Source organism: Tursiops truncatus, chromosome 4 (genome assembly GCF_011762595.2).
Source record: "Tursiops truncatus isolate mTurTru1 chromosome 4, mTurTru1.mat.Y, whole genome shotgun sequence".
NCBI classification, from domain to species: Eukaryota; Metazoa; Chordata; class Mammalia; order Artiodactyla; family Delphinidae; genus Tursiops; species Tursiops truncatus.
The window spans coordinates 49,560,653-49,588,163 of NC_047037.1; the positions used below are offsets into that span (position 1 = coordinate 49,560,653).

General features: G+C 40.2%; 1 protein-coding gene across 8 annotated transcripts in view; it reads left to right on the forward strand.

The window, feature by feature from the left end:
* FNDC3B (fibronectin type III domain containing 3B) overlaps positions 1–27,511 on the forward strand; it is a 358,227-nt gene that overhangs the window by 61,780 nt on the left and 268,936 nt on the right. For all 8 annotated transcript variants that reach the window (XM_033855478.2, XM_073803904.1, XM_019946223.3 and 5 more), the window contains exon 2: positions 4,646–4,784. In XM_033855478.2, coding sequence (XP_033711369.1) covers positions 4,674–4,784 — 111 coding nt within the window. In that variant the 5' untranslated portion in view covers positions 4,646–4,673. The remainder of the gene's footprint in view (positions 1–4,645; positions 4,785–27,511) is intronic.

A 27,511-nucleotide genomic window follows, 5' to 3' on the forward strand; every position in this document is an offset into this window, starting at 1 on the left:
TAGGAGTGAAACCTTGGAGATCTATGTGAAAAAAAAAAAAAAGTTCAGAGAATTAGAAAAAAGCACTGTAGTAGAGGCCATCTATTGTCTATTGGTTTAGTCGGATTAGTTCTGCAGCACATTTATTCTTTATCTGTAAACGGTGGTGGTCTAAAGAATGGATTTATTGCAAGAGCTCAGTTGTGTGTGAGGAGGACAGTATGGTTGTGGTAGAGCCTTGAATGCAATGCATGAGTTCTGTGAAAGCTTTGGCCAGCTCAGATACACATCTGTCCAAGGGAGAAGGAACCCAGACCAGGATGGACGAGGGTTTTGTCAGGGCGATTCCTCATGAGACTTTCTGACTGACACGAAAAACAGTTACAGCTCAGTTATCCAGAGATCAACATCTGGCTCACTCAGCTCCCCTCAGAGCTGATAGCAAGGCACAGAGGGGAGCTTCTGAGACCCCAGAGACCACTCCTCTATGTGTGTATAACTAACAGCCTGGCTTCCCAGCCCAAGGAAGATTTAGGATATGTTTAGCAAATTTAGGATATGTTTCTGAGATTTGAGGAGGTGTGGTTTGTGGTACAGCCTAATGAGGAAGAGAGAAAAAAAAACCCATAGAATTTAAACCTAAGAACTCAAAGTAGGGGTGAATTTCTCTGAGTATGTAAGGTCAGAATGCTTAGTAACTCCCTAGTACATCACCTTGTGACTGAACACAGTATTGTAAACAATGACCCTACATCCCTAAGGAAAAATAAAGTTACGGTCAGACTGCCCTATCATGAAGTGAGAAAATGTATAATTTCCACCCACAATTATTGCAAATAAAATTTTCGGTCCTTCAAGTTAACTGTTTGAATAGTAAGCCTTCCACATTCATGGCTTCATTTTTAAAATTCCATTTGAAAAGTTCAAGTTCGGTCAGCTTTCTTAGGCATGTCACATTCTCCAGGTCTCCTCAAGACAGTGGTGCTGAGGCTTAAGCACCTCTTAAGGTGTTTAAGTTGAGTTTTGTCTGGGTTATCGGCCAAAATAGAGGAGACTCACTTTGGGGGGAGCTGTCACCATTAAATGATTGCTGCATGGCAAGCCTTCCCAAGTATCTTGGCCTGACTTAACCTTCTTCAACTGTCAATGGTTAGGGCTGAGTGGTTTTCCCAATTTCCAACTTGAACATTTGACATTCCATTTGTATTTGGAAAAGTCATTACCTCCTGCTACCCGACTCCCATCCCCATCACTAGGGAATAACCAAAAATATGGTAATAACCATAGTAAATACTACTTTGTACCCTGTTTTATGTTTTGCATCTATGGTTTTCATTCTTTTATAATTCTTCCTTCTGCCTTTTCTCTTGTCCCAGTCCACGGCACTAAATTGTTGGTGTTCTATGATAATTTAAGGACCGGTTGGCAGGCAATTGCTTTGTTAAAGTAGCTGGGCATTATCTTGCCTAGCGGTAACTTATTGCTTTTTCTACATGTCCCTTGAATTCCAGGCAAATGAACATATCCTGTGTATGTGCATGGAGTGTAGAAATGGGGTTTTAAACATTGTTGGCTGCGTGAACCACCCCTTCTAGATCAGTCTCTTACCTTGTATTGCAGGCAGAATAAAGTCTGGTTTACCTTTGGTGAAACTCTTGGGCATTAGAAAGTGGGCCTTGGATTTTAGCAAGCTGGTGGCCTACGGTAAAGAGGGTTAACAACTTTGCTTATGAGCAGTGTGCCTCTGTGGCTTCATTTTATTTGTTTTTGTTTTTGTTTCTTGCGGTACGCGGGCCTCTCACTGTTGTGGGCTCTCCCGTTGCGGAGCACAGGCTCCGGACGCGCAGGCTCAGCGGCCATGGCTCACGGGCCCAGCCGCTCCGTGGCATGTGGGATCTTCCCGGACCGGGGCACGAACCCGTGTCCCCTGCATCGGCAGGCGGACTCTCAACCACTGTGCCACCAGGGAAGCCCTGTGGCTTCATTTTATTCTTCCATTTTTGTCCATGATTAAAGGTACAGTTGTTGCATGGTTGAGTTGAGGCACTAGGAGTGTACGACGTTTATATGTTCCCACTGTATGCTGAGTTGATTTTTTTATACACAGTTCCCCGTCTTCCCCTCCCTTGTTCCCCTCTCAGTAATCTGCAACAACTACTGCACATCTGTGAGGTGAATAATCCATCATCCAGTAGAAAAGAAATACAGGATTCAGGCATCTTTCTCTGTATCGAATAGCTGCATTGCCCAAAGTTGCCTGTACAATTTTCAAAAGCAAGTACAATTATCTCTTTGTGCCAGTGGACTTGGTTTCTTTGGGGGTTTTTGCAGCTCTCTGTTGGCTCCCACCCTCCCTCATCGTAGATTTATAAGCCTTTCATGGAACCGGGGAGGGGCTCTGTCCTTTTATCCCACACTTGCAGAACCTGGAGTTTAACTGCCCAGTTTGGACTTGACACCTGTGCTTAAGAGTGCCAGCTAGTGGGGCTGGATTGCTGTGTTTTGATGATAGCAAGTCCCATTGTTTATTACGATGCCAACCAGAAGGTTTCTTAAATTGGAATTGTCAGTGTTAGACATAATGTTGGGAGTTGAGACATTCTTTGGTATTAGGGATGGGTGGCCAGGAACGGCTAAATTTTATACTAGATCACAATTCTGTCCTCCTACCAGTACCTGCGTGCACAGGATGAAAAAAGAGCAGGTTCTATCCTTATGCTTGTCTGTGAGATGACCAGGACTGTCCCCCAGTGGGAGAGGGCTTTGGTGCTCACTACTTTAGCAGAGGAGAGGGGAGAGGACGGAGCCACAACCTCCATAACCTTACCAGCAAGTGCCTTGGGGCGCTTCCCTGCGGAGGGGTGAGGAAAAGGTGGAAGTGAGTGTGGAGTGCTTCTTTCTCCCAGATGCTTTATCCTCAGACCCTTAATGTAAATTAGTACCCTGGTTATCCAACCTGCACGTTGAAGAAACATTAAATAAAACATTACGCTTAAGAAATAGGCCTGTGTAATATCAACCTGAGGAAAACTAGCCATTCTTTCTTCATGCACTAGTAGGATTAAGTATATTTGAAATAAAACTGAAATGGACATTAGTACTCCATTAGTAGTACTACTCAAAATCAAACAGTTGATGTCATGATAGTGTCAGTTATCTTGGTTAATTCTGTTGTGGAAGAATCTGTTTCCTACATTAGGATAAACTACTGGGCTTTGAGTTTTGTACTTTTATTTGCTTAGGAACTGAGTAATTGCCTCATAAAACAGCATGATGATACTGTTAACACTGCATTATAAGACCTGTTATTATAGAATGTGCTTCCCTAGTTGGAACAAGACTTTGTTGTTTGGCGCTTAAAATAATTAGTTTCTCCAAATGGGGTTATAATGAATAGTGTAAAATTTTACCGATTTAAAATAAAGTTTATAATCTCTTGGGTGGCTTTTATGCATCATTTGATACTTCCAGGGAAGGAGTATCTTTTGGATGGGATTTGGGGGAGGGAGATATATTTAACATTCAGAATGAGAAGAAATATTTTATTTGTCACACCTGAGACAAATTAGAGATAATCATTAAAGGATTTGCCCCACTGTTTTGCCTGATTTGGATATTGAGTATTAAAGGATTCATTTACCAAATCCCCTTGAATTTGAAATTTTGGGGGACTTTATTATGAATGAGAAAAATTTTAAAATGAACCACATGGCAGTCTCTTTCTGGACTGACTTAAAATAGTGTGCCTGTGTGTTTGTTTATTCTTCTTTGTCCATGCTGTTAAACTTTTTGTGACAAAACGTTTTAGGCACGATTGAAGGATACGTAAATACTTCTTAAGGAACATTATAATTCTGAATAGGAATTCATTGTTTTCCTGCTGTTATATTGAAAAGCTAGATGTTGGGGGCAAGTACCATTACGGAATGAAAGTGGGCTTGGCGTTGTTTTGAATACCTGTATGACAACCATTTATTCTGTGGAAACAATGGAAGGTGCCGTTAAGCCTTATTCCGTACAAGGTGCCACGGGTACTGTCAGATACAGGAAAACTCAAGACATTCGGCCGTGATAAAGCTGTAAATATGCAGCAGGTTAAATCCAATTCAAGGAGGTGACGGGAGAGAAATAATTAGAACATGATTAATTACCAATTTAATGGCAAGGTCAGAAATCGCAACAACTGCAGTGTAGGCAGTTAACCTTTGTTTACTTGCTTTGTTAACAGCTTTTTTTTTTTGAGGAAAACTTTTCTTATAGCTCATTCTCTTTGGCCTTATTTTCTGTAATTACCTTAAAGATAATGATATGGTCAGTGTTCGTTTGACACTTTTAGCCTCTCAAATTGTTACCTCATTTTATTCTGAGGAAGATCCCTGGGGTTAGGGGACTTACTATTATTCATAAGTTTTTAAAATTTATAGCTAAACAATGAAATTGAGGAACTAGAGGTTGTGTTCACTTGGCTGCGTAGAGATTCAGGTTTGTGGTCTCCTAATTCAGGCTGTTTCCTGGGTTTTGCTTCACCCCTTTTAATACAGTACTGTGATTAGAAGAATTTGAGTTTCGTCTGACCTCATGACGGTGCACTTAAATTGCTGACTTGTTACAGGTGAATTTTTTTGGTCTTGAATCCTTTTCAAAAAAAATGGTGATTTTCTTGCAGGAAGCCAGTTGAGGGAAATTCTCCATGAATGTATGTCACAATGATGATGACCGACCAGATCCCTCTGGAACTGCCACCATTGCTGAACGGAGAGGTAGCCATGATGCCTCACTTGGTGAATGGAGATGCAGCTCAGCAGGTAGGTGCAGTAAGAAGGAAATTTAAGTCAACTTGTCTAAGTGGGAAACGTTAACCCAGAAATTGTTTTTATATTTTTAAGATTTTTTTTTGATGTGGACCATTTTTAAAGTCTTTATTGAATTTGTTACAATACTCCTTCTGTTTTCTGTTTTGGTTTTTTGGCTAAAAGGCATGTGGGGGTCATAGCTCCCCAACCGGGGATTGAACCCCACGCCCCCTGCCTTGGAAGGTGAAGTCTTAACCACAGGACCGCCAGGGAAGTCTGCTAACCCGGAAATTGTTTTATTTTGAGATTCAAGATCTGTGATTTTGAACCTTTGTAGTTCTCTAGAGGTCAAGTGTTTTTGTTGTAGAATTACTATATGATTTAAAATATCAGAAGTTGTAGTTTTTGAGAACAGCAAACTTTACCTAATCCAGTTGGTATTCTTGAAGCATCAAAAACAAATGTCTGATTTTTGAAATGAATCATTTTGAAAATACGTACAAGTCTTTGGAATAAAATACTGTTTGCTTATGTCATATATTGTGCTTGACTGGTTTGCCTGATTGGTCAGAGCAGGATGGCCCGAGCAGGATTGCCCAGAGGGTGGATCAGGTTTTCATCTCACACAGGGGGTGACTGACCCCGACAAGAGGCACAGGTCTGTGTGAACCCACCCTGGCTCCTGGAGCAGTCCTTCCAAATGTAGAGCCTGCTGCCGAGAAAATGATGGTACTTGTTTTCTGTAAAAACTCCTTTGCCACTAGTTACTTAACATTACAGAGTTGAAAAGTTATTCCTGAGCTCATTCCTGTAGCACTTGGGAGAAAATTTAAATGGTAAGTAAAACTTTAAAAATTATTAGAGACAAGTATTGTCTCTGATAACATTATTTAAATTTTTAATTGACAACTAAAACTGGGTTCCCTCAGTCTTGTACTAAATAAATGCCATTTTTTATACTTGTGTAGCTCTTTAGAAGCACAAAAGTAGAAGACTTCGTTTTATCAAAAGTAGAATTGGGAACAATTGCTTGAAAAATATTTACGCAAAATATATTAATTCAGAAAAGTTAATTGGCCATTTATTTGATGTCAGTGTGTTGCTCTTCCCCACCCCCATCTGTCATAGTACATTAACACTCTTTATCCATCATAGTACATTAATACTTTGTATATACCTCTGTTGGATATTGCTTTGCTGCTTAGTAGTTTATATATATTACTTTCTCCTGCATTAGACTGTGAACCTCTTAAGAACAAAGAATATCTAATAGGTGCTCAATAAATGTTTGTCAGTTGAACAAATTTCCTCCCTTCTTGCCACTGATGCAAGTATCTCTCTTCCTGACTCCTGATTCTCTCTTTTGGCTCATTTCCACCCATCTACTGTAGTATCTTTTATCTTAAATGCACAAATAGCTATACCTCTCATCCACCCAACAGAAACAAGCTCCCTCGCTTGACTCCACATTCTCCCAGTTACCATCTTGTATCTCTGCTCCCCTTTATAGCAGTGCTTCTCTAAATAGAGCCTCTGCTTCCTTGCCTCTATTACTCTTCATCTCCAGAGTCTCCACTTGTTTCTTGTCATCTTTCTATTCCAGTCTGTCAGCAAGTCCTGTTGGCCTTATCTCAGGAACATTGCTGAAACCATACTTTGCCATGTCCACTTCATTTCCATGACCACTCCTGGACTCTAAGCCAGCACCTCTCACCAGGGTAGGACAATTCTTCTCACTGGTCTCGCTGCTTTTACTTTTGCTCTACCAGAAAGCATTTGCCACACAGCAGTCTGCTAAAAACATAAACGTACCATGTCGCTGCCCTGCTCACAGCTGTCCTGTCCACCTGAGATAAAATCTGAGCGCAGAACCATGGCCAGTCCACCTTCTGCGGTTAGAGCTTGCCTCTCTCCATCATCCTCCCACTGCCCTGCTCCGGCCACTCATGGGAAGGTCTCAAAGTGCCATGAATAGTTTCAAGATGCGGTGTTTGGTCTCCTTTATTTTCACTAATTAAAACAATAAAAGGGCAAGTTGGGACTTCCCTGGCGGTCCAGTGGTTAAGACTCGGCACTTCCACTGCACGGGGTACGGCTTCGATCACTGGTTGGGGAACTAAGATCCCACATGCCTCATGGTGAGGCCAAAAAAAAAAAAAGCAGGGACAAGGTATTCAAATATGACTAAACTTGGAAAACAATGCAGGTCTCTCAGATGTTGTCACCTTGTTCCATTTTGCATATGTACCTGGAAGACCTGAGACCACCCATCCATGTAGCTGTGCACCATTTTTGTGTTTTGATTTCTCCCTCATTTCTATAATTCATTTTGCATAGAGTAGCCTTTTGTAGTTTTATAAGCCAGCATACAGAGCCCTTAGAATTTTCCAGTTTTTTCTTCAGAAGTAAACTCCTTTGCTCCCAGAAATGACCAGTGACTGAAAAGACTGGATTTCCTCAGAAGGCCTTGTGGTATTTCCTACTCTGTATATCTACCTCAGCTCCTAAGTAGAAGCTGCTTAATAATTTTGGTTAATAAAATCACATTTTGATTTCACCTGAGAAGGTTTCTATAAATCCAAGAAATGGGAAGATTTGTTAATGTTTTATAAGCAGTCACAAACATCGAGCTTTCTCAGACTAGAGTACACTTACTCTAAACAGATCTCATCGGAAGGAAATGTTTCAGTCTCTCTAATTCGCAAATATGTTTGATTGTGCTAGAAGCATTGACGTTTAGGCATTTAGGTTATGTGGGCCAAGCTGTTGACTGGCATTAACCCTAAATGTCCCTTAGTGGGGCACAGTTGTTAACTGGGCAGAGTGCGTTTGAAATGTTCCTCTCGGCAGGAACGGCCCAAGATGTATCATGCCTTGATGTTGTCACTGTGGCTCTGCTGAGGCAGTGGCCTATGTGCCTGACACTTCTTTTTGCCTCTTTCTGCCCCCAGAATCCCCATTCTGTGTCTCCCTCATTCACTCAAGCCTTCACTTTTTCCTTTGGGTCCTAACATTTAGTTTTGGCAGAGTTAAGTGTGGTAGAGTCCCCAGGGCCTGTGTGTGGAACCTGGGCTAAGGGGCAAGCAAAACCAAAATAATGGAGAAATACCAGAGAGGAGGTGGGGGAGGGGGAGGGATGGGGGCGTCACCAAAAAGAGCAAGGACCAGGAGTGCGGATCCAAGAGTCAGGAACTGCAAGAGTGTTGAGTGCTTGTCCGGGCGCCTGCTGTTGTTTGCTGCTTGCTCTCGGAGCACGTGTGGTGTGTTGCTCAGGTGGGTTTGTGTGAAAGGATCAGGAGGCTTTGACTATGCTGTCTCTTGAGGCAATACTTATTCTTTTTAACAAGGACCATTTGGAGGCACAGGGCTGACTTCAATGATGGACATTGCAGGCACTGTCCCGGCAGACCCCTGGAGTGACGTTTTAAGGGAGAGGCCCTTGAGCCACTTCCCAAATTATACTGTTGAAGAGAGGGGCCCTCTGGCTCTGCATTTCTGTTAGGAGTGTGTAGGTGAAGCTTACCTTGTATGTGTTTACAACTCTTAATACATTGCAGCTGTGCTGAGGACATTCTAATTATTTCTATATATGCAAAAGAACCACCACAGTTAGGAGAAAGCTCTTCAGTCCCCATAGCCTTCATCCTCCGGATTTCTGTCCTGTTGGCTTCTGGATTTAATTAGGACCGGTTCTTGGCAAGATTCTCTGCTCTGTTCTGGCTCTCTAAATAAGAAACACTGTTAATTTTCATTATCCGAAGTCATGTTAAGTTTGAAACCTTGTTTTGCCATTTTATGTAGGTAGCAGGAAAAGGATGATTCTTTTCTTAAAATGAAAAGCTGTCCTCATTATGAATGAATGAACATTTAAAGTGTATTATCAACTAAGAAATGAACAAGAATAACAATAACAAATACACAAGGTGGATAGAAGGAACTTAGCGTTATTGAGATATAATCCACATGCCATGTAATTCACTTAAAGTATACAATTTGACGAAATTGATTATATTCACAGAATTGTGCAACCAAGACTACCATTAATCTTAGAACATTTTTATCACCCTGAAAAGAAACCCTTTAGCAGTCACTCTCCATTCCCTTCTCTCCCCTATTCCTAGGCAGCCACTCATCTACTTTCTGTCTCTGTAGATAATTTGCCCATTATGGACATTCATATAAATGAAATCATACAATATGTGGTCTTTTATGTCTGCCTTCTCTCACTTAGCATAATGTTTTTTAAGGTTCGTCCATGTTGTAGCATGTATCACTATAGGCATACCTCGGAGATATAGTGGGTTCAGTTCCAAGCCACCACAGTAAAGTGAATATTGCAACACAGTGAGTCACGTGAATTTTTTGATTTCTCAGTGCATGTAAAAGTTCTGTTTACACTATACTGTAGTCTCTTAAGTGTGCAATAGCATGTCTAAAAAATTGTACATACCTTAATTTAAAAATATTTTATTGCTAAAAAATGCTAACCATCTGAGCCTACGGTGAGTCGTAATCTTTTTGTAATAGTAACATCAAAGATCACTGATTGCAGATCACCATAACAAATATAATAATAATGAAAAAGTTTGAAATTTTGCAAGCACTACCAAAATGTGACACAGAGATAGGAAGTGAGCAAATACTATTGGAAAAATGGCACTGATAGACTTACTCCACTCAGAGTTGCCATGTTAAACCAATTTGTAAAACACACAATTACCTGCAAAGCACAATAAAGCAGAAAAGCTCAATAAAACGAGGTATGCTTGTACTTCATACCTTTTTTATTGCCAAATAATATTCTAGTGTATGAATACTACTCCATTTTATTTATCCATTCATCAGTTGATGGACATTTGGATTGTTTCTGCTCTTTTTGGCTATTATGAACAATGCTACTGTGAATGTTTGTGTGGTTTTTGTGTTGTGTGTTTTCATTTCTCTCATGTATACCTAGGAGGGAAATTGAACGGCTTTCTTTTTAACTATAGTTTTCTAAATAAAGTACTTCTGCTTCTCTCACTATAATTTCTTCTACCTTTAAATAGATCAACATAGCTAAATAAAGTTTGCTTACCTTAATATGCCTAACCACATACTATTCTTGAGTTATAAAAGTCATGTTTCCACCTGAGCTTTTGTGTGTGGCTGTATAAATTACAGTGAATGCCCTTCAGTAATCAAAATATTGGCATTTCATACATTACATTTCAGAACCTAATGTTCTGAAACATTTTAGAACCTAATGGTGTATTAATTTAACTATCTTCGTTAAGTACTTTTAGCACATCTTAGAGATTTTAAGAAGTAGCAGCTAGTTTTGAGCATGAAAGAGTAAGCATTTCCAACTTGTTCTATTGGTTTAATATTTCAGTAATCTCTGAAGAGGAATTAGAGCAGCCACCAGTTAAAGAAACTATTAGGCTAAGAGCAGAGTGTTCACCTAGAATTTACTGATTTGCTAATTTAATCTGTGACACTTATAACCTACACGACGGTGGTATGCCACTTTATATTCTTAGTGACACTTCTCACATATGTATTCATTAGGTCAGTGGGGTGGGGAGAGAGTTAGGCGCCTCTTTGTTCTGCCTAGCATTTAGCACACAGAGAGCACCTAGCAAATGTTTTGTCATTTTTTATTTCTTGTGTCTTTTCTTTTTTCTTTTAAGCTTCCTGAATATTAATTGCTAATGAGTATTCTTAATGCCTCTTCTTCAGGAAGTGGATCTTCTTAAATGTAAACAGAAAACTGTTTCTGGGATAGCCTGGAAGACAGGAGGTTAAAGTTACCTCAGTTGTGTCCAGTTGTCTTAACTTTAGCCCGTTTCAGTTGATCAGCATTTAGCACGTCATTTTATTGGGAGTGAGGGTTTTTTTTCCCCTTTTGTTTCTTCTTTCTGAAAGCCTTTGTTTCCCTAGACAGAATACACAGCCAGAGTTTTCCTGGATCATTCGTTTGAGTACACATTTCCAGACAGCACATTAAACACATTAAAACTTTCCACGTTCAGATGGTGCTCGTCATCAGCATGTCTTTTACAGCAAATGTACTTCTCCTGCTAATCCAGTGACCTTTTCTGTTCTGGTTGATATCTTCTTAATAACTTTTCCCCTGATGGCTCCCTTCTTGCATTCAGTAGTTCAAATCCTCTCACCACACAGGTTTGCTCTTCAAGCATACTGACGGCCACTGTGTCAGGGGGAGCCAGAAAGAGGTTTACAATCAGTATAGTGTAGAAAAATGAATAAACGGCTCTTAGGAACCTTGCCCAGGAAAAAGAAGGATATTCAAATGAGAATGGGACTTGCTGTTAAAATATCATTGCTGAATAATATTAGATAACATCTCCTTTTATGATAGAATCCTATTTAGAAGCTGGGGCTTGAGCTAGAAAGTAGAAAAAGTTAGGCTGGTCAAATGTTGGGTTTGGGAAACCAAGTATGGGGAAGCTCAGTTTTGGTCAGACTCTTGAACATCACAATATATGAGAAATGTGTAACTTGTGCAAATATTTAAAGAAAATTATTATTGCAAACTGCTGTCTGCGTTCTCTCTACTACTCAAACTTATAAGGCCTGTTGTGTCAAGATTGTCAGCTCTCTTCTTTGAGACTGGGGTGGAAAGAAGGAGTGAGAGGATAAGATTTATGACTGAATTAAGGAGTGACTGAATAATAGATTTGTTCATTTTAATAAGCATTTGTCATACGTCTTCTGTGCAGGACTGTATTAGGTGTTGGTGACACAGACCTGAGTAAGACACTGTTTTTGCCCTAAAGGAATGAGCAGTGTAGTTAGGGAGCAAAGTGTGGTTTACCAAAAAAAAGAAAAAAAGGCTGTATTTACACACGTGTAGAACCACAGGAGAAGTGCTTGGAGTTTATCAGTGCCTTGGGAGCGCAGAGGAGGGGTGGATCAGGGAGCAGGATAGGCGGGCAGGAAAACAGACCAGGCAGGGAAAGGTGTCTATGGGGAGGCTGAGCCTGAACCGAGACCTTGCTGGAAGTTATTCAAGCTTTGCATATCATATAATCAGTTTTGGTTTTATGAAATGTAAATACTGTGTAGGGATAGTATAGTCAATGAGGAGCTAATGTTAGTGGCACCCCAAGCAGACCGTATCTAAATCTCTTTTCTGGAAACTTTGCTCTTTAGTATTCTTTCTAGAGAATCTGTCTGTCCTGTGATGCATCCAGCCTGGCGACCCACCCGTGGCCTCTTTTTTATAAATCTATTTATTTTTATTTTTGGCTGCGTTGGGTCTTTGTTGTTGCACGCAGGCTTTCTCTAGTTGCAGTGAGCGGGGGCTACTCTTCGTTGCAGTGCGCGGGCTTCTCATTGCAGTGGCTTCTCTCGTTGTGGAGCACGGGCTCTAGGGGCGCCGGCTCAGTAGTTGTGGCTCGCGGCCCCTAGCGCGCAGGCTCAGTAGTTGTGGCGCACGGGCTTAGTTGCTCCGCGGCATGTGGGATCCTCCCAGACCAGGGCTCGAACCTGTGTCTTCTGCGTTGGCAGGCAGATTCTTAACCACTGCACCACCAGGGAAGCCCCACCCGTGGCCTCTTGATGTCTCTTCCTCATAATTACCGATTCTGCAGAAGTGCAGATCCTTCACCAAAGCTGCTCTCCAGCAGCACAGGCAGCCAGCCCCGTTTCTGAGGGCTTCCTTTTAACTGTAAAAAAGTGGAGTGAGTTTATGCAGGTCTGTGGTTTGATATTACAATCCTCTCTGCCTTAGGTTTGCCAATTCTACTCCCTACAAAGCCTTCTGAAAAGGCATAGCCTATGCATAATCTCTGTCTCATAAAGGAAAATGTTGATGCCATGCAGAGGGTGGTGTTATATGTGGCACCCACAATAATTATGACACATGACATATAATTATGACAGCTCTGAGCTGTCTGGGTTGAGAGACACTTCAGAATTTAATTAGCCAAAGGCAATAATAATAAGGTACAAGATGCAGTCAGTATCCTTCAAATGGGAGCTGCCTTCAAAAAGGAGAGGATTAAGGAAAAACACAGGCGTGGCAAGGTTGCACTGCAAAATAACAGCAATTTAAAACGCTATGGTGGTTTTCACATTATGATTGTTTTCAACTTATTGCAATGTTTGACTGTCTGGTTGCACTCTGAACTCCAGGGGAGCAGGGGCTATGTGTCTCTTGTTCATGCTGTGCCTGGTGTCTGAGGGTAGCATTCAGTAAGTCCTTCAGAGTGGATGAAGGATAAATGAAATGAACAAATCTAATTCATCTAAACCAGGGCCTGAAAACTGGCTACCTATTGCATTTGTCATATAGGCATTAAAAAAAAAAGTCTTTATAGTTAACAAAAAATAATTAGGTGCCAACCTTTAAAAACGGGAAGATTGACACAAAATTCTGGATCTTTCTGTTTATGTTGAAAACCCAGAAGATCTGATAACTGGGCTGGCAGCAGTTGACCGGCACAAAGTAGCAGCTGCCCGGTTTGGATGGGGAGTGTCGTCCTCAGGCCCCACCCTGTCCGCTTCACTCCATTTCCAGACCTGCCTGGGCTCTGTGGTCATCTGAACTTGCAACCTGGGAATTGTTAACTTTTTTTACTTTTGAAATTTCTTCTTGTGCTTACACATACTGGGTTTTAAATATAGCAAAAATATTTAAGATTTTTCAGACACATTCATTGTGTATCATACTGATAAAGTGATTTTAAGCCTCTTACTTTTCTACTTAATGACTTGTAAAATGAACTAGTGTGGGCTATGGTTCGTATAGCTTTGTAGAAGGTTTTCAATTATATGTCTTACAATTTAGGACCCAAGTATTGGTTGTTTTGGCCTCTGCTTTTCAGTGAACAGTATTTGAATCCCCAATCAGTGCCACACTGAGCACTCCTCAAAGCGTAACAAGGGCAGGAGAAAAGACCAGGCGCCTTGGTTTTCCTGTTTACACACTAGTTAGGGGACATTAAAGAGAGATGCAAGGTATCAGCGTTCCAGGGGATAGAGATGCAAATACTTGTGTTTACAATCTTTTTTACAGTCTCCAAGAATTGAGTTTTCATTAGGTACTTATTGAAACAGAATTTTAAAATTCTATTTCAGTAAAATTTCCCTGGTACTACCTAGACGAGACATTTTTATTTAAGTCATTTCTATATTGACTTTCTCTTTGAATAAGATTAAATTCGATAGTAGATTTCCAATCTTGAACTCTTAATTTTTTTCTTTTTTGGAAAATGTGTATTTGTCCTCTTGAATGTGGTATGATAGCCACTGATGTGTCTTATAGTGCAGTAAAAATAATATATATGCACACACACGCACACAGGAAGAAAAGATGGGACTATTCTCCATCCAGAATGTGTTAAGACATGTGTTTTACTTATACATAATTGTTTTCATGTTGGCAGACCCTATTTTTTTTTTTTGTCCAGATGATTGACTTAAAAATATGACTATATAGCAGTTAGATATGTTACATCCCAAACAGGATAGTAGTGAGCAAGCTGCATAAAATTAGTAACATTAATCTCTAAGTTCCAAATGCAGATGCAAAAAATAAACAGCCTGATGAGGAGCCCGCTGCTGAAGCGGCCTAGTGATTTTCCAGCCAGCTCTGCTGTTACACTAAATTGAAGCTGAACTGTGGTGGACCTCCAGAAGAAACAGTTCAGTGCCACTTTAGTGTTCATGCCTACACTGGTATTGCTTCTCAGCCCTGGGCCTTTTTCTTTAGCAGGTGACCATCAGATAGATCATTGCTGAGAGGAAATCTGTTTTATGTGCAGCATGTGTTTAGTACAACCATTAACTAGAATATTTGACCTGGATCCATTCTTTATTGCCCATTCCCTGCCCCTTGCGGTATAGTGGATGTGCATTTGGATAAAATGGACAGTCTGCATTTACAGAATTACTTTGCCAAGTGTTTCTGCTTTGCAAATAACTAGGCAACTAGTTAAGTGGAGATAGCAGAAAGTTGGGGGTACTTGGACTAATTTTGGGGGGCAGGTTGACTAGAGAGTATTTATATCAGCAAAGGGTGTCCATTCCTATTACAGTTGACCCTTGAACAACATGGATTTGACCGCGCAGGTCCACTTCTACACTTAACTTATATTTTTCAGTAGTAAGTATTATAGAACTCTACCATCCACCATTGGTTGAGTCCACAGATGTGCAACTGAGGATACCAAGGACCTGCTAATGCAGAGGGCTGACTATAAGTTACAGATGGATTTTTGACTGCGTGGAGGGTCGGTGCCCCTTAGCCCTGCATTTTTCAAGGGTCATTTGTGTTTTTAAAAAGTAGAAATCAATTCTTCTGAGCTAAACCTTAGCTGTGTAGAGAAATGGACTTGTGTTGTTATCTAGCTGTGTTTCATAACTTCTAATTTTTAGAAGGAGTCGTTAAAATACTCGTGTGTTTTTCTAAGTAGTTAGAAAAATTCCACACTGAGGCATGTTACTTGGATAGAAGTTTCTTTGGTCTTTACGTATATTGGAATATTGAGTTGTCCTTCTAGTTCATGAGGGAAACTGTGACACATTGAAGCATGTGCTTTAGTTAGTGATGTTGTTTGGTAGCTAACTTGGCCAGAGTTTTGCAGCTCATTTATCTTTTCTGACCTGTTTTGCATTGGCAGCATGCATCTATTTATAACTCATCTTAATTCTCATCACTTTGGCAAAAGGCTATATAAAAAGCATCCTTATAGAATGGCTGTTTCTTTATCATTTATTTGGTGACTTCAGTCATGACTGAAAATAAGTGTAATTTAAATACAAATATATATTATATGAATTACAGAGGAATGGCATCTGTATTTTTCTTATAAGGTTTGCATTGAGAAATCAGACCTTAGGCTTATATATACCCTGTGTGTGAATAATATCTGTTTTAAAGACCCAGGGAATCAGTTGAGGATGGAGTTGGGTGATAGAGCACATAATCCTTTAATAGATGGGTGTTCACATCCTGTTTACTTCTCAGACTTTCTCTTATCTTGTTTTCTTATTTTTCAAGTGGTTACTCCAGGTAAGGCCCTGAGCATCTTCCCACTTTTTATTGACTGCCTCTCCACACCGTGCTGCTTCAAGTTGCCTTGGAACTTTAAAGAAGCCTCCATTAAAGAGACTTGAAGATAGACATCACAACTGGTGTATGCTATTTCTTTGGAGGGAGGCAGTGGCTCATTTTCTAAGTTATTCTAAAATCACGGGGGAAGTGTAGGCTAAAATGTTTTGTAATATTCCAGAGATTCTAGTGTCGTAACAATGTAAATGATATATTAAAGGTCAGATTTTGGGGGCATTGAAAGAATGCCAAGTGTCTAACCTAATTTTTGGCATTTGCCTCAAACTTAAATGTTACTTTTGGACTTCCCTGGTGGCACAGTGGTTAAGAATCCGCCTGCCAGTGCAGGGGACATGGGTTTGATCCCTGGTCTGGGAAGTTCCCACATGCCGCAGAGCAACTGGGCCCGTGCACTGCAACTACTGAGCCTGTGCTCTAGAACCCGCGAGCCACAACTACTGAAACCCGCATGCCTAGAGCCCGTGCTCTACAACGAAGAGTAGCCCCCACTCGCCACAACTAGAGAAGGCCTGCGCGCAGCAACGAAGACCCAACACAACCAAAATTTTTAAAAAGTTACTTTTTAAGCTTGCTAATCACCAGAAGGCTTTTAATCTCAATTTTATGCTCGACTTTTAGCTGAGTGGTTATTTGTTAAATTATTGGAAAGAATGGCTTTTTTTTCTCTCTCTCTCTCTCTCTTTTTGGCTGTACCTCACGGCTTGCAGATCTTAGTTCCTTGACCAGGGACTGAATCTAGGCTACGGCGAGTCCCAACCACTGGACTGCCAGGGAAGTCCCCAAGAATGGCTTTTATTTGACATTTTCATTTCTTTGTTCCCTGTGTGGTGGAAGGAATGAATAGTAACTATTTGAGGGCTTATGATATGCTAAGAATGGTACTAAGCACTTCTTTACATCATTCCTTCCTGTGAACATACGCCTTGTAAGGTAGTGATCATTTTTACAGACAGAATCACGGGTGAGAAAGGTTAAGTACTTTACAGCTGGTAATCACAGGACTGGGATTTGAATCCACTTATGTCCTACCTTCCAGGAAGGGTGGAGTTGCTTGGATTAGGCATATATCAATTGTTTTGTTCAGGTAAACAGTCAGGAGAGACATGGGACTGGGTTTTGCACAGTAGTAAATTGTAAAGTTTACAAAGAAGAGTATTCCTGCTGTTACCTTATATGATCTTCATATCAACTCTGGAAGACGGCAGCGATTCTGGCTCTGCAGCTTCTCAGAATTGTGGACCAAGCTGTGGTGACCGTGTCTGAAGCCTCGAGGCACTGGCTGAGTTTGGAGGAGAGGTTGGGTTTCAGGCCCAGGCCATCAGAGTAGCTCCCTTTCTTTCCCTAGGGAATGGTTCTTTTCCTGAGGTTAGGCGCAGGGGGGCAGTTCCCTTTGGGGCCAGCAGCTGCTGAGAGATGGTGGTGACTAGAGAAGGGCATCAGGGGTTCCTCGTCCTTGGGAGTCTGGGGGTAAGGAGAGGGCCTTTTGTCTGCCTTCGTTTCCTCCCAAACCCCACCTTTCATTTCCATTCAAAAATTGTGCCCCAGAGGCACAGTTTTTGTGTTTTAAGAAATCTTAATTGTAAGACTTGAACCTATTAGATTTGTTTTTCCTTTCTGAATTTATAATTATTTCTCTTAAGTAATGCCAAAAAAAAAAAAAATCTAAGTTTATCCATCGAAGAGAAATAATTCCACGAGCGTTTCCGAAGTGTCTCACCTGTGCTCATTCCTGTTCTCGGGGGGGAATACAAAATTAGGTGTCGTGCAGTATTTGTGCCATGAGGCCACACCCCTTTGCTAGTGAGTGCCTCATTTTCTTTGTTTTAGATTGATGAAGGGCTGCTTGGACTTTGACTCTCCTCAAGATGCTAATTATATGTTTCAAAATCATGTGTTCTGTTAAAGATCACTTACGAGTAGCCTTGGAAAGAGAACTGGAAGCAGGGAGGTGCTTCAAGGGTGCAGAATATTGTTTGGAGGCCTTGGGAAATAAATCTTAAGTTCATTTACCACCAAGACATATTTAGTCAGTGTATATAAACAAAAGAAGTCACAGTGTGCCTGGACATTATTTGTCCCAGATGGAGTTTAAACTTGGCTCATTGTACTGCACTGATGTCATGGTGCATAAACTGGCCCGAGTTAGAGACGTGCATAGAATCTGCTGTGTGCTTGTGTGTGCTGAGGGCGTGCGAGGAGGAGGGAGGGGCTGGCTGGAAAATTGTTGTCACATTTTTCCTTTGCTGTCTGCAGAGCCTAGTGTCAGTACTGAATTTGGACTTGGTGCGGGATGAGGGAAGAATCGGAATAATCTGTTCATTTGTGCAAGTCTGTATGTGATGCACTCAGGGATGTCCTTCTTCCAAGACTGAGTGTAAGTGCATCAGGCTTTCCAACAGCTGCTTACAATGCTCTGGTACTAAAATCTAGAAAGGAAAATCTTAAAGTACTACATTTTTGAAGAGCGCTTTCAGTCTGTTTGCTTTGAAATCTTCAATCTGGATAGTTTCTTTAAATTTTTTAATGGTCTTAAATATCCAGCTGTATAATTACGTTTTCCTGGATTGAATGGTGGATAACTTTTCAAACTAGTTGCTTAAGTGTTTTAAAAGGCAGTTGCCTGATGCTTCTTAGAGAATCTGGCCAGGTTTAATTCTTCCTGTATGCTTTGAGAAGGCAGTTTATAGGTCAGAAAAGGATCCTCTTCTGGAGTTCTGGGTGCTTGATAGGAAATCTCCACATACCGTGGTGTTATTTTGTTACATTTTATTGCTGACTTTCTTTATGATAATCTTAATTAGAAGTGGTTCCAAGTAATTCAAACCATTCTGTGGATGTAAAGGGCTTAGATTTCAGAACTTCTGTGAATGGATTCCAAAGTCACTATTGTTGCCGGGATCCACGGAAGGTGAACAGACACCAGAATGTGAATGAGTTGGGAGGTGATCCTTTAAGGAAAGCCAGAATGTTTCTCAAACAGAAAATCTGCTCAGAGGTGAGAATTGGCTGGTTTTAGATTTTATTGAGAACATGAAACTTGGTAGTTTTGGTAAAATTTTTTCTTTAGACTTTATTAGAGGCCATGTTTTTCCTTAACTGAGAGACTTGTCACTGGTAGAAATTTGAAGAAAAAGAAATATTAATAACAATTACTTACTGAGCACATACTACGTATAAGGCCTTCTACCAGGGCTGCACTGGGGTTGCTCTCTTCCTCAGAACACACACAGAAGGTAGGTGTTTATCTCTCTTTTCAGAGGAGGAAGTGCAGGGTTAGAAAGGTTAAGTGCCCTGTCTGGCAGAGCCAGGACTTAACCGTGATGTGTCTGATTTGCTCTTCTCACTGTGTATCTTTGGTATCTTAGTTGATTTTTTAAACTGTTAGTTAAAAAAGAATTGCAAGTAAAATGAGATTAGCACAAAGTGACTTAATTACTCAGTATTTACATACTCTATATGATGTTACTTAGAAGAGACCTCTGGCCGGAACGCCATCTAATTTTACCGCAACATATAGTGTGGCAGGAAGACAAACATGTAGAAGAAATATGTGCTATTATGTACTTATTTTTTAAAATCTTAAAAAGTAGTTAAGATTCATCTTAAATTTAATGATTAAGTTGTAGGTTGTGCTGTTTTCTTACCTGCAATTCTGAGTCCTTAAATTATTTTTTCAAACTTTTTTTGTGGATGTATGATATGCTAAAAGGCAAACTATAACTTAAAGATATAAAAAATGAATTAACTAGTCTGAAATGGGATTACCTCGGAATCAGAAAGTAGATGTTTTGGGAATATGATTAACTTGGGACCCTTGGAAATAAGTAAAGATTCTCTTTTGACTCATAATTATATTTGTTTCCCAATAATCCTACTGTTAGTCCTCCTTTTCTTTTGATCAGCAAACCAACCCACAGCATAGTAGGTGGACAACATAGTCCCCTGTTGGACTGATGAGTTGACTACAAGTAAAGGAAAAGACTGGTAGGTTGGCTGCTGAGTGCTTTGGGGGTTAGCTTTTTAGAGCAAGAAACCAGAGAGAAGAAATAAGGGACAGAAAAGGTCTAGGAAAAGGTGGAGACTCAAGAGAGGGACAGACTGTGAAGGCCTATCAGTTGTCAGTGATAGGAGGGGTGGAAATGGAAATGACAGAATCACAGTTGGATAATAGAATTAGAGAGAGTGACAGGAAGTAGGAAAAATTAAGTAAGTATGTCTGGGAGAGCCATACACTGCTACACCTCTGCAATCCGAGATGCCCCAGCGTTCATAGAGAGGGAGGGCAGAACTCTTCAGCAGCAAACCCTGTGATCTGGATGGTCATATTTAAAGGTTAAACCATCGGTTAGTTTTGAAAACTCTTAGAACAGTGTAACCCCTGAATTATGTCACAGGTGGATGTTTCACTAATATCTTTGCTGGTGTCTATGTGTTCGGTATCTCCCATCTCAGTTTGAGTTTCTCGCTACTAACAGAGTTATCTTAATAATGTTGCTTTCCTACTGGAAAACTCTGCTCACAGGATAAAGTCCAGACTTCCAAGAGGGGCAAACAACGGCTTTTCTGAGGTGGGCACGGCCTGCCTCTGTGGTCTCACCTTTACCCCTCTGTTGCATGCTTAATGCCATTACGGCCACACTGGAATTCTCTAGCACATTGGAATTCTAAACGTACCATACCGGTCAGGCCTCCATGCATGTGCTGTGTGATTGTTCTTTTGCTTATCCTCTCATTCCCCTCTTTTTTTTTTGGCGGTACGCAGGCCTCTCACTGCTGTGGCCTCTCCCATTGCGGAGCACAGGCTCTGGACGTGCAGGCTCAGCGGCCATGGCTCACGGACCCAGCCGCTCCACGGCATGTGGGATCTTCCCGGACCGGGGCACGAATCCATGTCCCCGGCATCAGCAGGCGGACTCTCAACCACTTCGCCTCCAGGGAAGCCCTCATTCCCCCTTTAATTGTCACCCCCAACTATAACTTTTCCTGATTTCTCGATGATTTCTTCAGTTCCCATAGCACTTGATAGCAAATAATCATTTTTTATTATAGTTCATTGTATTTTCTACTAGTGCATCAATAAATGGGTAGGATTTCAAAATCTTTCTCATCTTAGAATCATCAGTGCTTAATAAAGTGCCTGGCCAGTAGTAACTACTCAGCAAATGTTTGTTGAATGATCAGGGTTTCAATAATTGCATGAGGTATTGATTTAAATAAGTTTAATATAATCAATGCAAAGGCAAGGCCTGAATAAGTGATGATAATATACTGTGAAGTGGTGGGGAAGGACTGGAGTCTCTTCCACAAAATCCTTCCAAAACTGTAGAACATTTCATATTTGTATTCATTTCTGATTTTATGTTAGTGAGAATAAAATATAAGGCAATAGTAGTGTTAATTTTAAGCAATTAAGGAAGTATAGTAGTAAGAAAAGTAAACTCTAGAATGTTTAATGACAAAATATTGGGAACTGATTTTCTGTCAGCTTTAGGGATGAGAACATTCTTCATGGGCATATTGTTTATTTTTTTTCTCAAAAGGATTTTTATGGACTTTGACAGGGTGTTCTAAAATAATCTAAAAGAGAAAATGCATATGAATAATCAAAACTTAAAGAAGAACAATAAATATATCTAAGCCTTTCCAGATGCCAAAGCATATCATAATCCATAATAATTATTTTTGAATAGTACTAGTGTAGAAGTAGATCAGCACAGAAATGGAATAAGAAGTTCAGCAACAGACTCATATGAATATTTTTAAAAAATGTATCCCTGAATATGTGTTAATATAAACACAATCAGAAGAGCAAAGAAAAGCTGGAAAACCATAAGAGGCCTTTTATGTTTATCAAAATGGTTAATACGTTTATAGGAAATACTTACATTTCTCGAGGAATAAAGAGTGAATTAAAACAAATAGGGAGCTCAGCTCGGTGCTCTGTGATGACCTAGATGGATGGGGTGTATACATATAGCTGATTCACTTCATTGTACAGCATACACTAACACAACATTGTAAAGCAATTATACTCCAATAAAAAAAAGGAATACAATTTTTGCCCAACACGTGAACATTATTTCTTGATTATGTCTTAGGTGGGGAAGAACTGTTCAATGAATGATATGGCCAATGTTGAAATGGGTTTTAAAAGTAGTAGAATATTGGGAATGTAGGCAGTTAAATACGTTTCTTCACTGGCCTTTGAGATTCCCACAGTAGAGTTGTATATTTAGGTTTTTATTGCACAGCTTACCACAGGTGTGTGCCATTAATTAGCACATCAATGTGGATCATGTCCCAGCCAATCAAAACCAGACATGAGATAGCTGGATCTAAATGAAGGAAGACGTGCAAGATTCAGTGTGCAAAACACATTCAAGGTACGGCTGATTAGGTGAAAAGTGGCCCAAGTTGCTGATTCCCCATCAGTGTGGCCAGAGCCCAGCTTGGAGGTATGGGGTGTGTGGATGGAATTGAGGGGTGGAAAGGGGTTTTAACCTCAAATGGTGGACATTTTTAATAAGGATTGATCCTGAAACAGTGATGACAGGAACGAAAATTTGTTCTCAGTGAATATAATTTTCAGCTAAAGGAGGAAGTATCTTTTTGATACTCAACAACTCTGTGAAAATATATTTAATAAAATGAAAAAAAAATCCATTTAAATAAACGTAATGCTGCTCCAAATGCACAAGGATATTTGGTAGCCGTTACTCTTAGCCAGGGAAAAACTACACTTACGCTTGTATGGAATTTTGGTCTTTAATGTTTTTGGTTTCTATCTTGAAAGCACTGTAGTTGAAACTTTAGACTTGGCCATTTGTGGCTCTCTTAAAACAGGTTTTTAACCTAGTTTGGGCCATCTATATTACATTTTGCATTTTTTCCGTTTAAGTTAATGCTATATTTTTATTCTTAGCAAACAGCTCTTTTTGTAATAGAATCTCTTTATTCAGGGCAGAATACAATTAGAGGGAGTAGAAATATATAACTTCTTACAAGCTGCCATTGTATTTTCTTTATAGCCCTTACCACTATCTGTAAATGTTTTATTTTTATTTAAGTGATTCCCCACTCCCATCCCATGCAAGTTCCATTTGTCAGCCTGTGGTAGGGAGAACTTTGTGTTGTTTAAGACTCTCTTTTGTGGCCTGGAGGAATGCCTCACCCTTTCTGGGCAAGCATTAATATTTGCTGCATTATAACTGAGTAGAGTAGTAATTCTTCTAAGGACACTTACTTGAAATGCAGTTATTGAACTCATTTGAATGTACAGTTTACCCTTGAACAGCACAGGTTTGAACTGCATAGGTCCACTTATATGCAGATTTTTTTCACTAAATATGTATCACAGTACTACACCATCTGCAGTTGGTTGAATCGGAGGATGTGGAGGGCCAACTGTAAAGTTATATGCAGATTTCCAACTGTGCAGAGGGTTCAAGGTGAAATGTATATATTTTCAGCAGACACTGGTGTGATTTCAGTGCATAAAAATGTTCTTTTTGGTTCATCTTATTTCTCTTTCCTTGGTTACCTGTTAATCCATTCCTGTCGTTTTTGTTGATGACAGGTGACTTTTGGGAAGCATAGATGCCTAAGACCCAGTCTTTTCAGGAGTAGTCTTTTATTTTTCTTATGCCTGTTATTAGGCCATGAGAAATGGCATCTAATGATTGTGATAATCAAGTGGTTAGCTTATTGGTTTGTCTGAGGTTTCTAGGGGAATTCAAGGACTTGACAACGAATTTATGAGAATAAATCCTGCCCAATATAAAAACAACTGTTTGTTGTTAGTTAAGGGATGGATTCCTTACCACCCAACTGCCATATTGGGAGTAAGGGGCTCTGCCTCAGCGAGTGAGCACAGATTTCCTAGAAGTGAACTTGTCCTCAGTTTTGGGGACATGCCTTTGACCCAGTTAAATGCATTCTCTCCTTGTAACCATTCACTGAAGCTTCTCCATAGAGAACTGACTCTGCGAAACCCACACCTGCTGGGGAGGCGGGGCAGGGACGATGTGCGGTAGAAGAGAAAAGCATGCGTTTTGGTCAGTCAGTCATTTTGTGGTTTTGTGACTTTAGACAAGTTACTGATCCTCTTCAAGCCTCAGCTCCCCATCTCTAAAATCTGGATGTCCTTTTGCCTTGACCTAGTGTATAAGTACCCTTGGAGGCTCCCTGGTCTTATGTGTTCTTTTCCTGCCAGCTTTGGATTCAGGCTTCAGGTTGGACATGTGAACTGGTGAGTCAGTCAATGCTTTCCCATTATCTTCTAGGACCTTCCTGTTTAACTGGTCACATTTTTTTTTTTTTTTAATTTCTAAGCTGCTTTTTTAAAAAAAATTATTTATTTTCTTTATTTTTGGCTGTGTTGGGTCTTCGCTGCTGCACACGGGCTTTCTCTAGTTGCGGCGAGAGGGGGCTACTCTTCATTGCAGTGCGTTGGCTTCTTTTGTTGTGGAGCACAGGCTCTAGGTGTGCAGGCTTCAGTAGTTGTGGCACGCAAGCTTCAGTAGTTGTGGCTCGCGGGCTGTAGAGCACAGGCTCAGTAGTTGTGGCGCACGGCCTTAGTTGCTCCGCAGCATGTGGGATCTTCTCGGACCAGGGCTCGAACCCGTGTCCCCTGAATTGGCAGGTGGATTCTTAACCACTGTGCCACCAGGGAAGCCCTAACTGCTTACATTTAAAATCTTGGGACATTTTCTTTGTGTATGTTACTACCACAAAGGTAATTATCATTCATTTGCAGCTCATCATCTCCCTTTTCCTGATTTGGAGAAAAGAGACAGAGCTTAAAAAACAAATGATGCTACTTTTCAGTTTTGCTTGAGGCCAGCTGTGTTCTTGGCACAGAGACCAGGGTCTCGAAGGTGTGTCTTGATGGATGGTTTGGGCCCTTCAGGGCCTGGGCAGATCTTGCCAGGAGTTTTCTGGAGTTTGGGAATCTGGAGTGAGAGTGTGTGTGTGTCCAGAAGGAAGGTGCTACTATTCCTTTCATGGAGTCAAAGGTCACTTTTTAACTTATTAGATCTTCCTGGATAGAATCTGTCCTTACATGGAACTCTTATGCAGCTTTTAGGTTGTATTATTTTTTTCCCCTGAAGATATCTGTTGGATATTCATAAATGCTGGCTCTAAGTGAGAATGTTCATTCATACATGAAACAGCTAAGAGTAAGACAAGCCTCACAGAATGTGGCAAGTGGGAAAAGCTCTGAAAGTGAAATGGGATCTCCTCTCCTAGCACAGCTTATATCTTGATTGTCTGGGTATGGGATTTAACTTCTAAGAATACTGCAAATGTAACATTTCATCTTTGATCAGTCAGTACTGTTCTCCTGGCAGAAGCTTTTGTGATGGACTCATACGTGGCAGTGATTATTTAGTCTGGTGGCTGGTAGTATTTTATTTGAGGCATAAATTAGGAATTTGCCTCTAGAGGTCTTAGATGCTAACCATCTTCTGGTTAATCAGCCACCCAAAATTTAAATTGCAAATGTAGCTTTCCTTTTGCTCTTCTAATGAGTTAGAAACAGAGTTAGATTTAGATTTATACCTTTAAGGAAAGATGTGTTATACCTGTTTCAGTTGTCTTGTTGGTAAAGCTTTCCCTGGATGCTGTGTTTAGCCTTTTGCTCAATTATGTTAATTCTACCTCTTATTTTATTGTTTCTCTAGACTTTGGAAGAATGGTCACTTATTTTTCTTTAAGCCGTAATGAACTACCTTTGGTTATTTTGGGCTGCTTGGTTCATATAGCACTAATAGATTTGAAAGAAATCTGATGAAGCAATAGTAGACTGAAGTATGCTCTTATGATTTGATTAACATGGTTCTATTTTAACATCTCTGGGGGAAAAAAAAATCTATCAGTGGTTAAAATCTTTGTTCTCTCTTTTTTTTTTCTTCTCCTCTGACAAGACACAGAGTACAGCATGACTTGTTTTAATGCTGACTTCAGAAAAGCAGGAAATGCTTACTGAGTGGACAAAAAATGAGGTTTGGACAGTGATGTTATGTTTTACATTCTGTATTTAAGAGAAATTGTAACCGTAGTGTCTGCTTTGTGGCTAAAGAGAGAAAGAAGGAGGCAGGGAAGAGGGGTGGGGGATGGGGGGAGGGGGGGAGAGACAGATTGAGAGAGATATTCAGAGAGAGAGAGAGAGACAGACATACAGACTGACTGACCTGTATGATAAAAAAGGTTAAGTGCCAGGGAGCCTTTGGGTGTGACTTATGCTCCTCAAGGCTGTGTGATGCGTGGCTTGCTGCCGCCATCTCATTCATTGTCTCTGGCCAGGGACAGATCATTGGGCTGGTGTGTGTCAAAACTTTATTTTTATCTCTCCTTTATTGACAGTGAAAACAGCAAGGTAGTCAGTCTGCTTCAGTATAATAAAATGCTTTCTTTTAAAATATCTCGGTGCCAAGATGAATACGGTTTGCTCAAATAATGACTTTTGCTCTTACTAAGAAAAATTGATATTGGGACACAGGAGATTTGCCTGGTTTCTGAGGTAACTTGGTAGATTATAATCTGGTTGCCATAGCAACACAGCAGCAGGGAAAATTACAGGAACTAAACATTTGAAGAGAGGTATTTTAATAGGATGTGTACAAGCCCTTTACCTATCATCTTTCTCCCTGAAGAAATGGGGTGGGGGTCAGGAATGGGCCTCCTGTGAGCAGAGAGGGGAAGGCATAAATGGTTTTTGGAGGCTGGATGCCTCCAGGACAGCCATTCTTTGAATTGTGACCTAGTGTCAGTGACCGCTGAGGAACTGCTGCAGATACTTTTCATGCAACATGATAAGCAGATGATGTGACAGAACCTGGAACATACTCCAATTCAGAAATCCCTTTTCTTGCCTGGGATTTTCCCTAATACTGGTGAATTGCACTTTTAGAACCAGCATTTAGGACACATTGTCTGACAGTTATGAGTGTAGTGGAAGAGAGTATATAAATTTGGGATTGTCAAAGAATATCTGGGTCATGGTCTTAGTGTCCACTGATTTTTTTGTTTTCTGACTAAATAATTCTACAGGCATGTATTATAGGCCCATCCCTACAGGCTTAACAAAGCAGGTGGTTTCTGCACTATTACAGTGATGTTAGAATTGGTTTAAGGACTTTCAAAAAAACATGGATAATTTTCTTTATTGGAGTGTTTGATTCCATTGTAGTCGAGTTGTGTTCTATGTGTATATAAAAACAAAGTAAAATCAAAAATATTTTCATGTTAGGAATGACTTTAAAAACTCAGTTTCCAGAAAGCAATTGGAATGTCTTAATCACTCCATAGAGATCTGAAAGGATTTCCTTTTGAGTTCTTAAAATGACAAAGTGTGTTTACCTTGGGAAGAATTTGAATACTTAAGACTGAAAGATTATTGACACAGTTACTGTACAGGAAAAATAAATTGCCTTGAAATAACCGTTATATTTCAAGATAACAAGCACTAGGGATGAAGCTTGTACTGCTTTTCCTTGAATGATCCTGTTTTCTCTAGTTAATGTATTTCCAGATTAAAAAAATTTTAATATCCCAGCAGTGTTTTTCCTGTGGTGAATTATTAATAGAAGCAAAATACATGGAAATTAAAGGTTTAGTTTTTAAAGATGAAATGGTTTTGATCTTAATAGTTTTA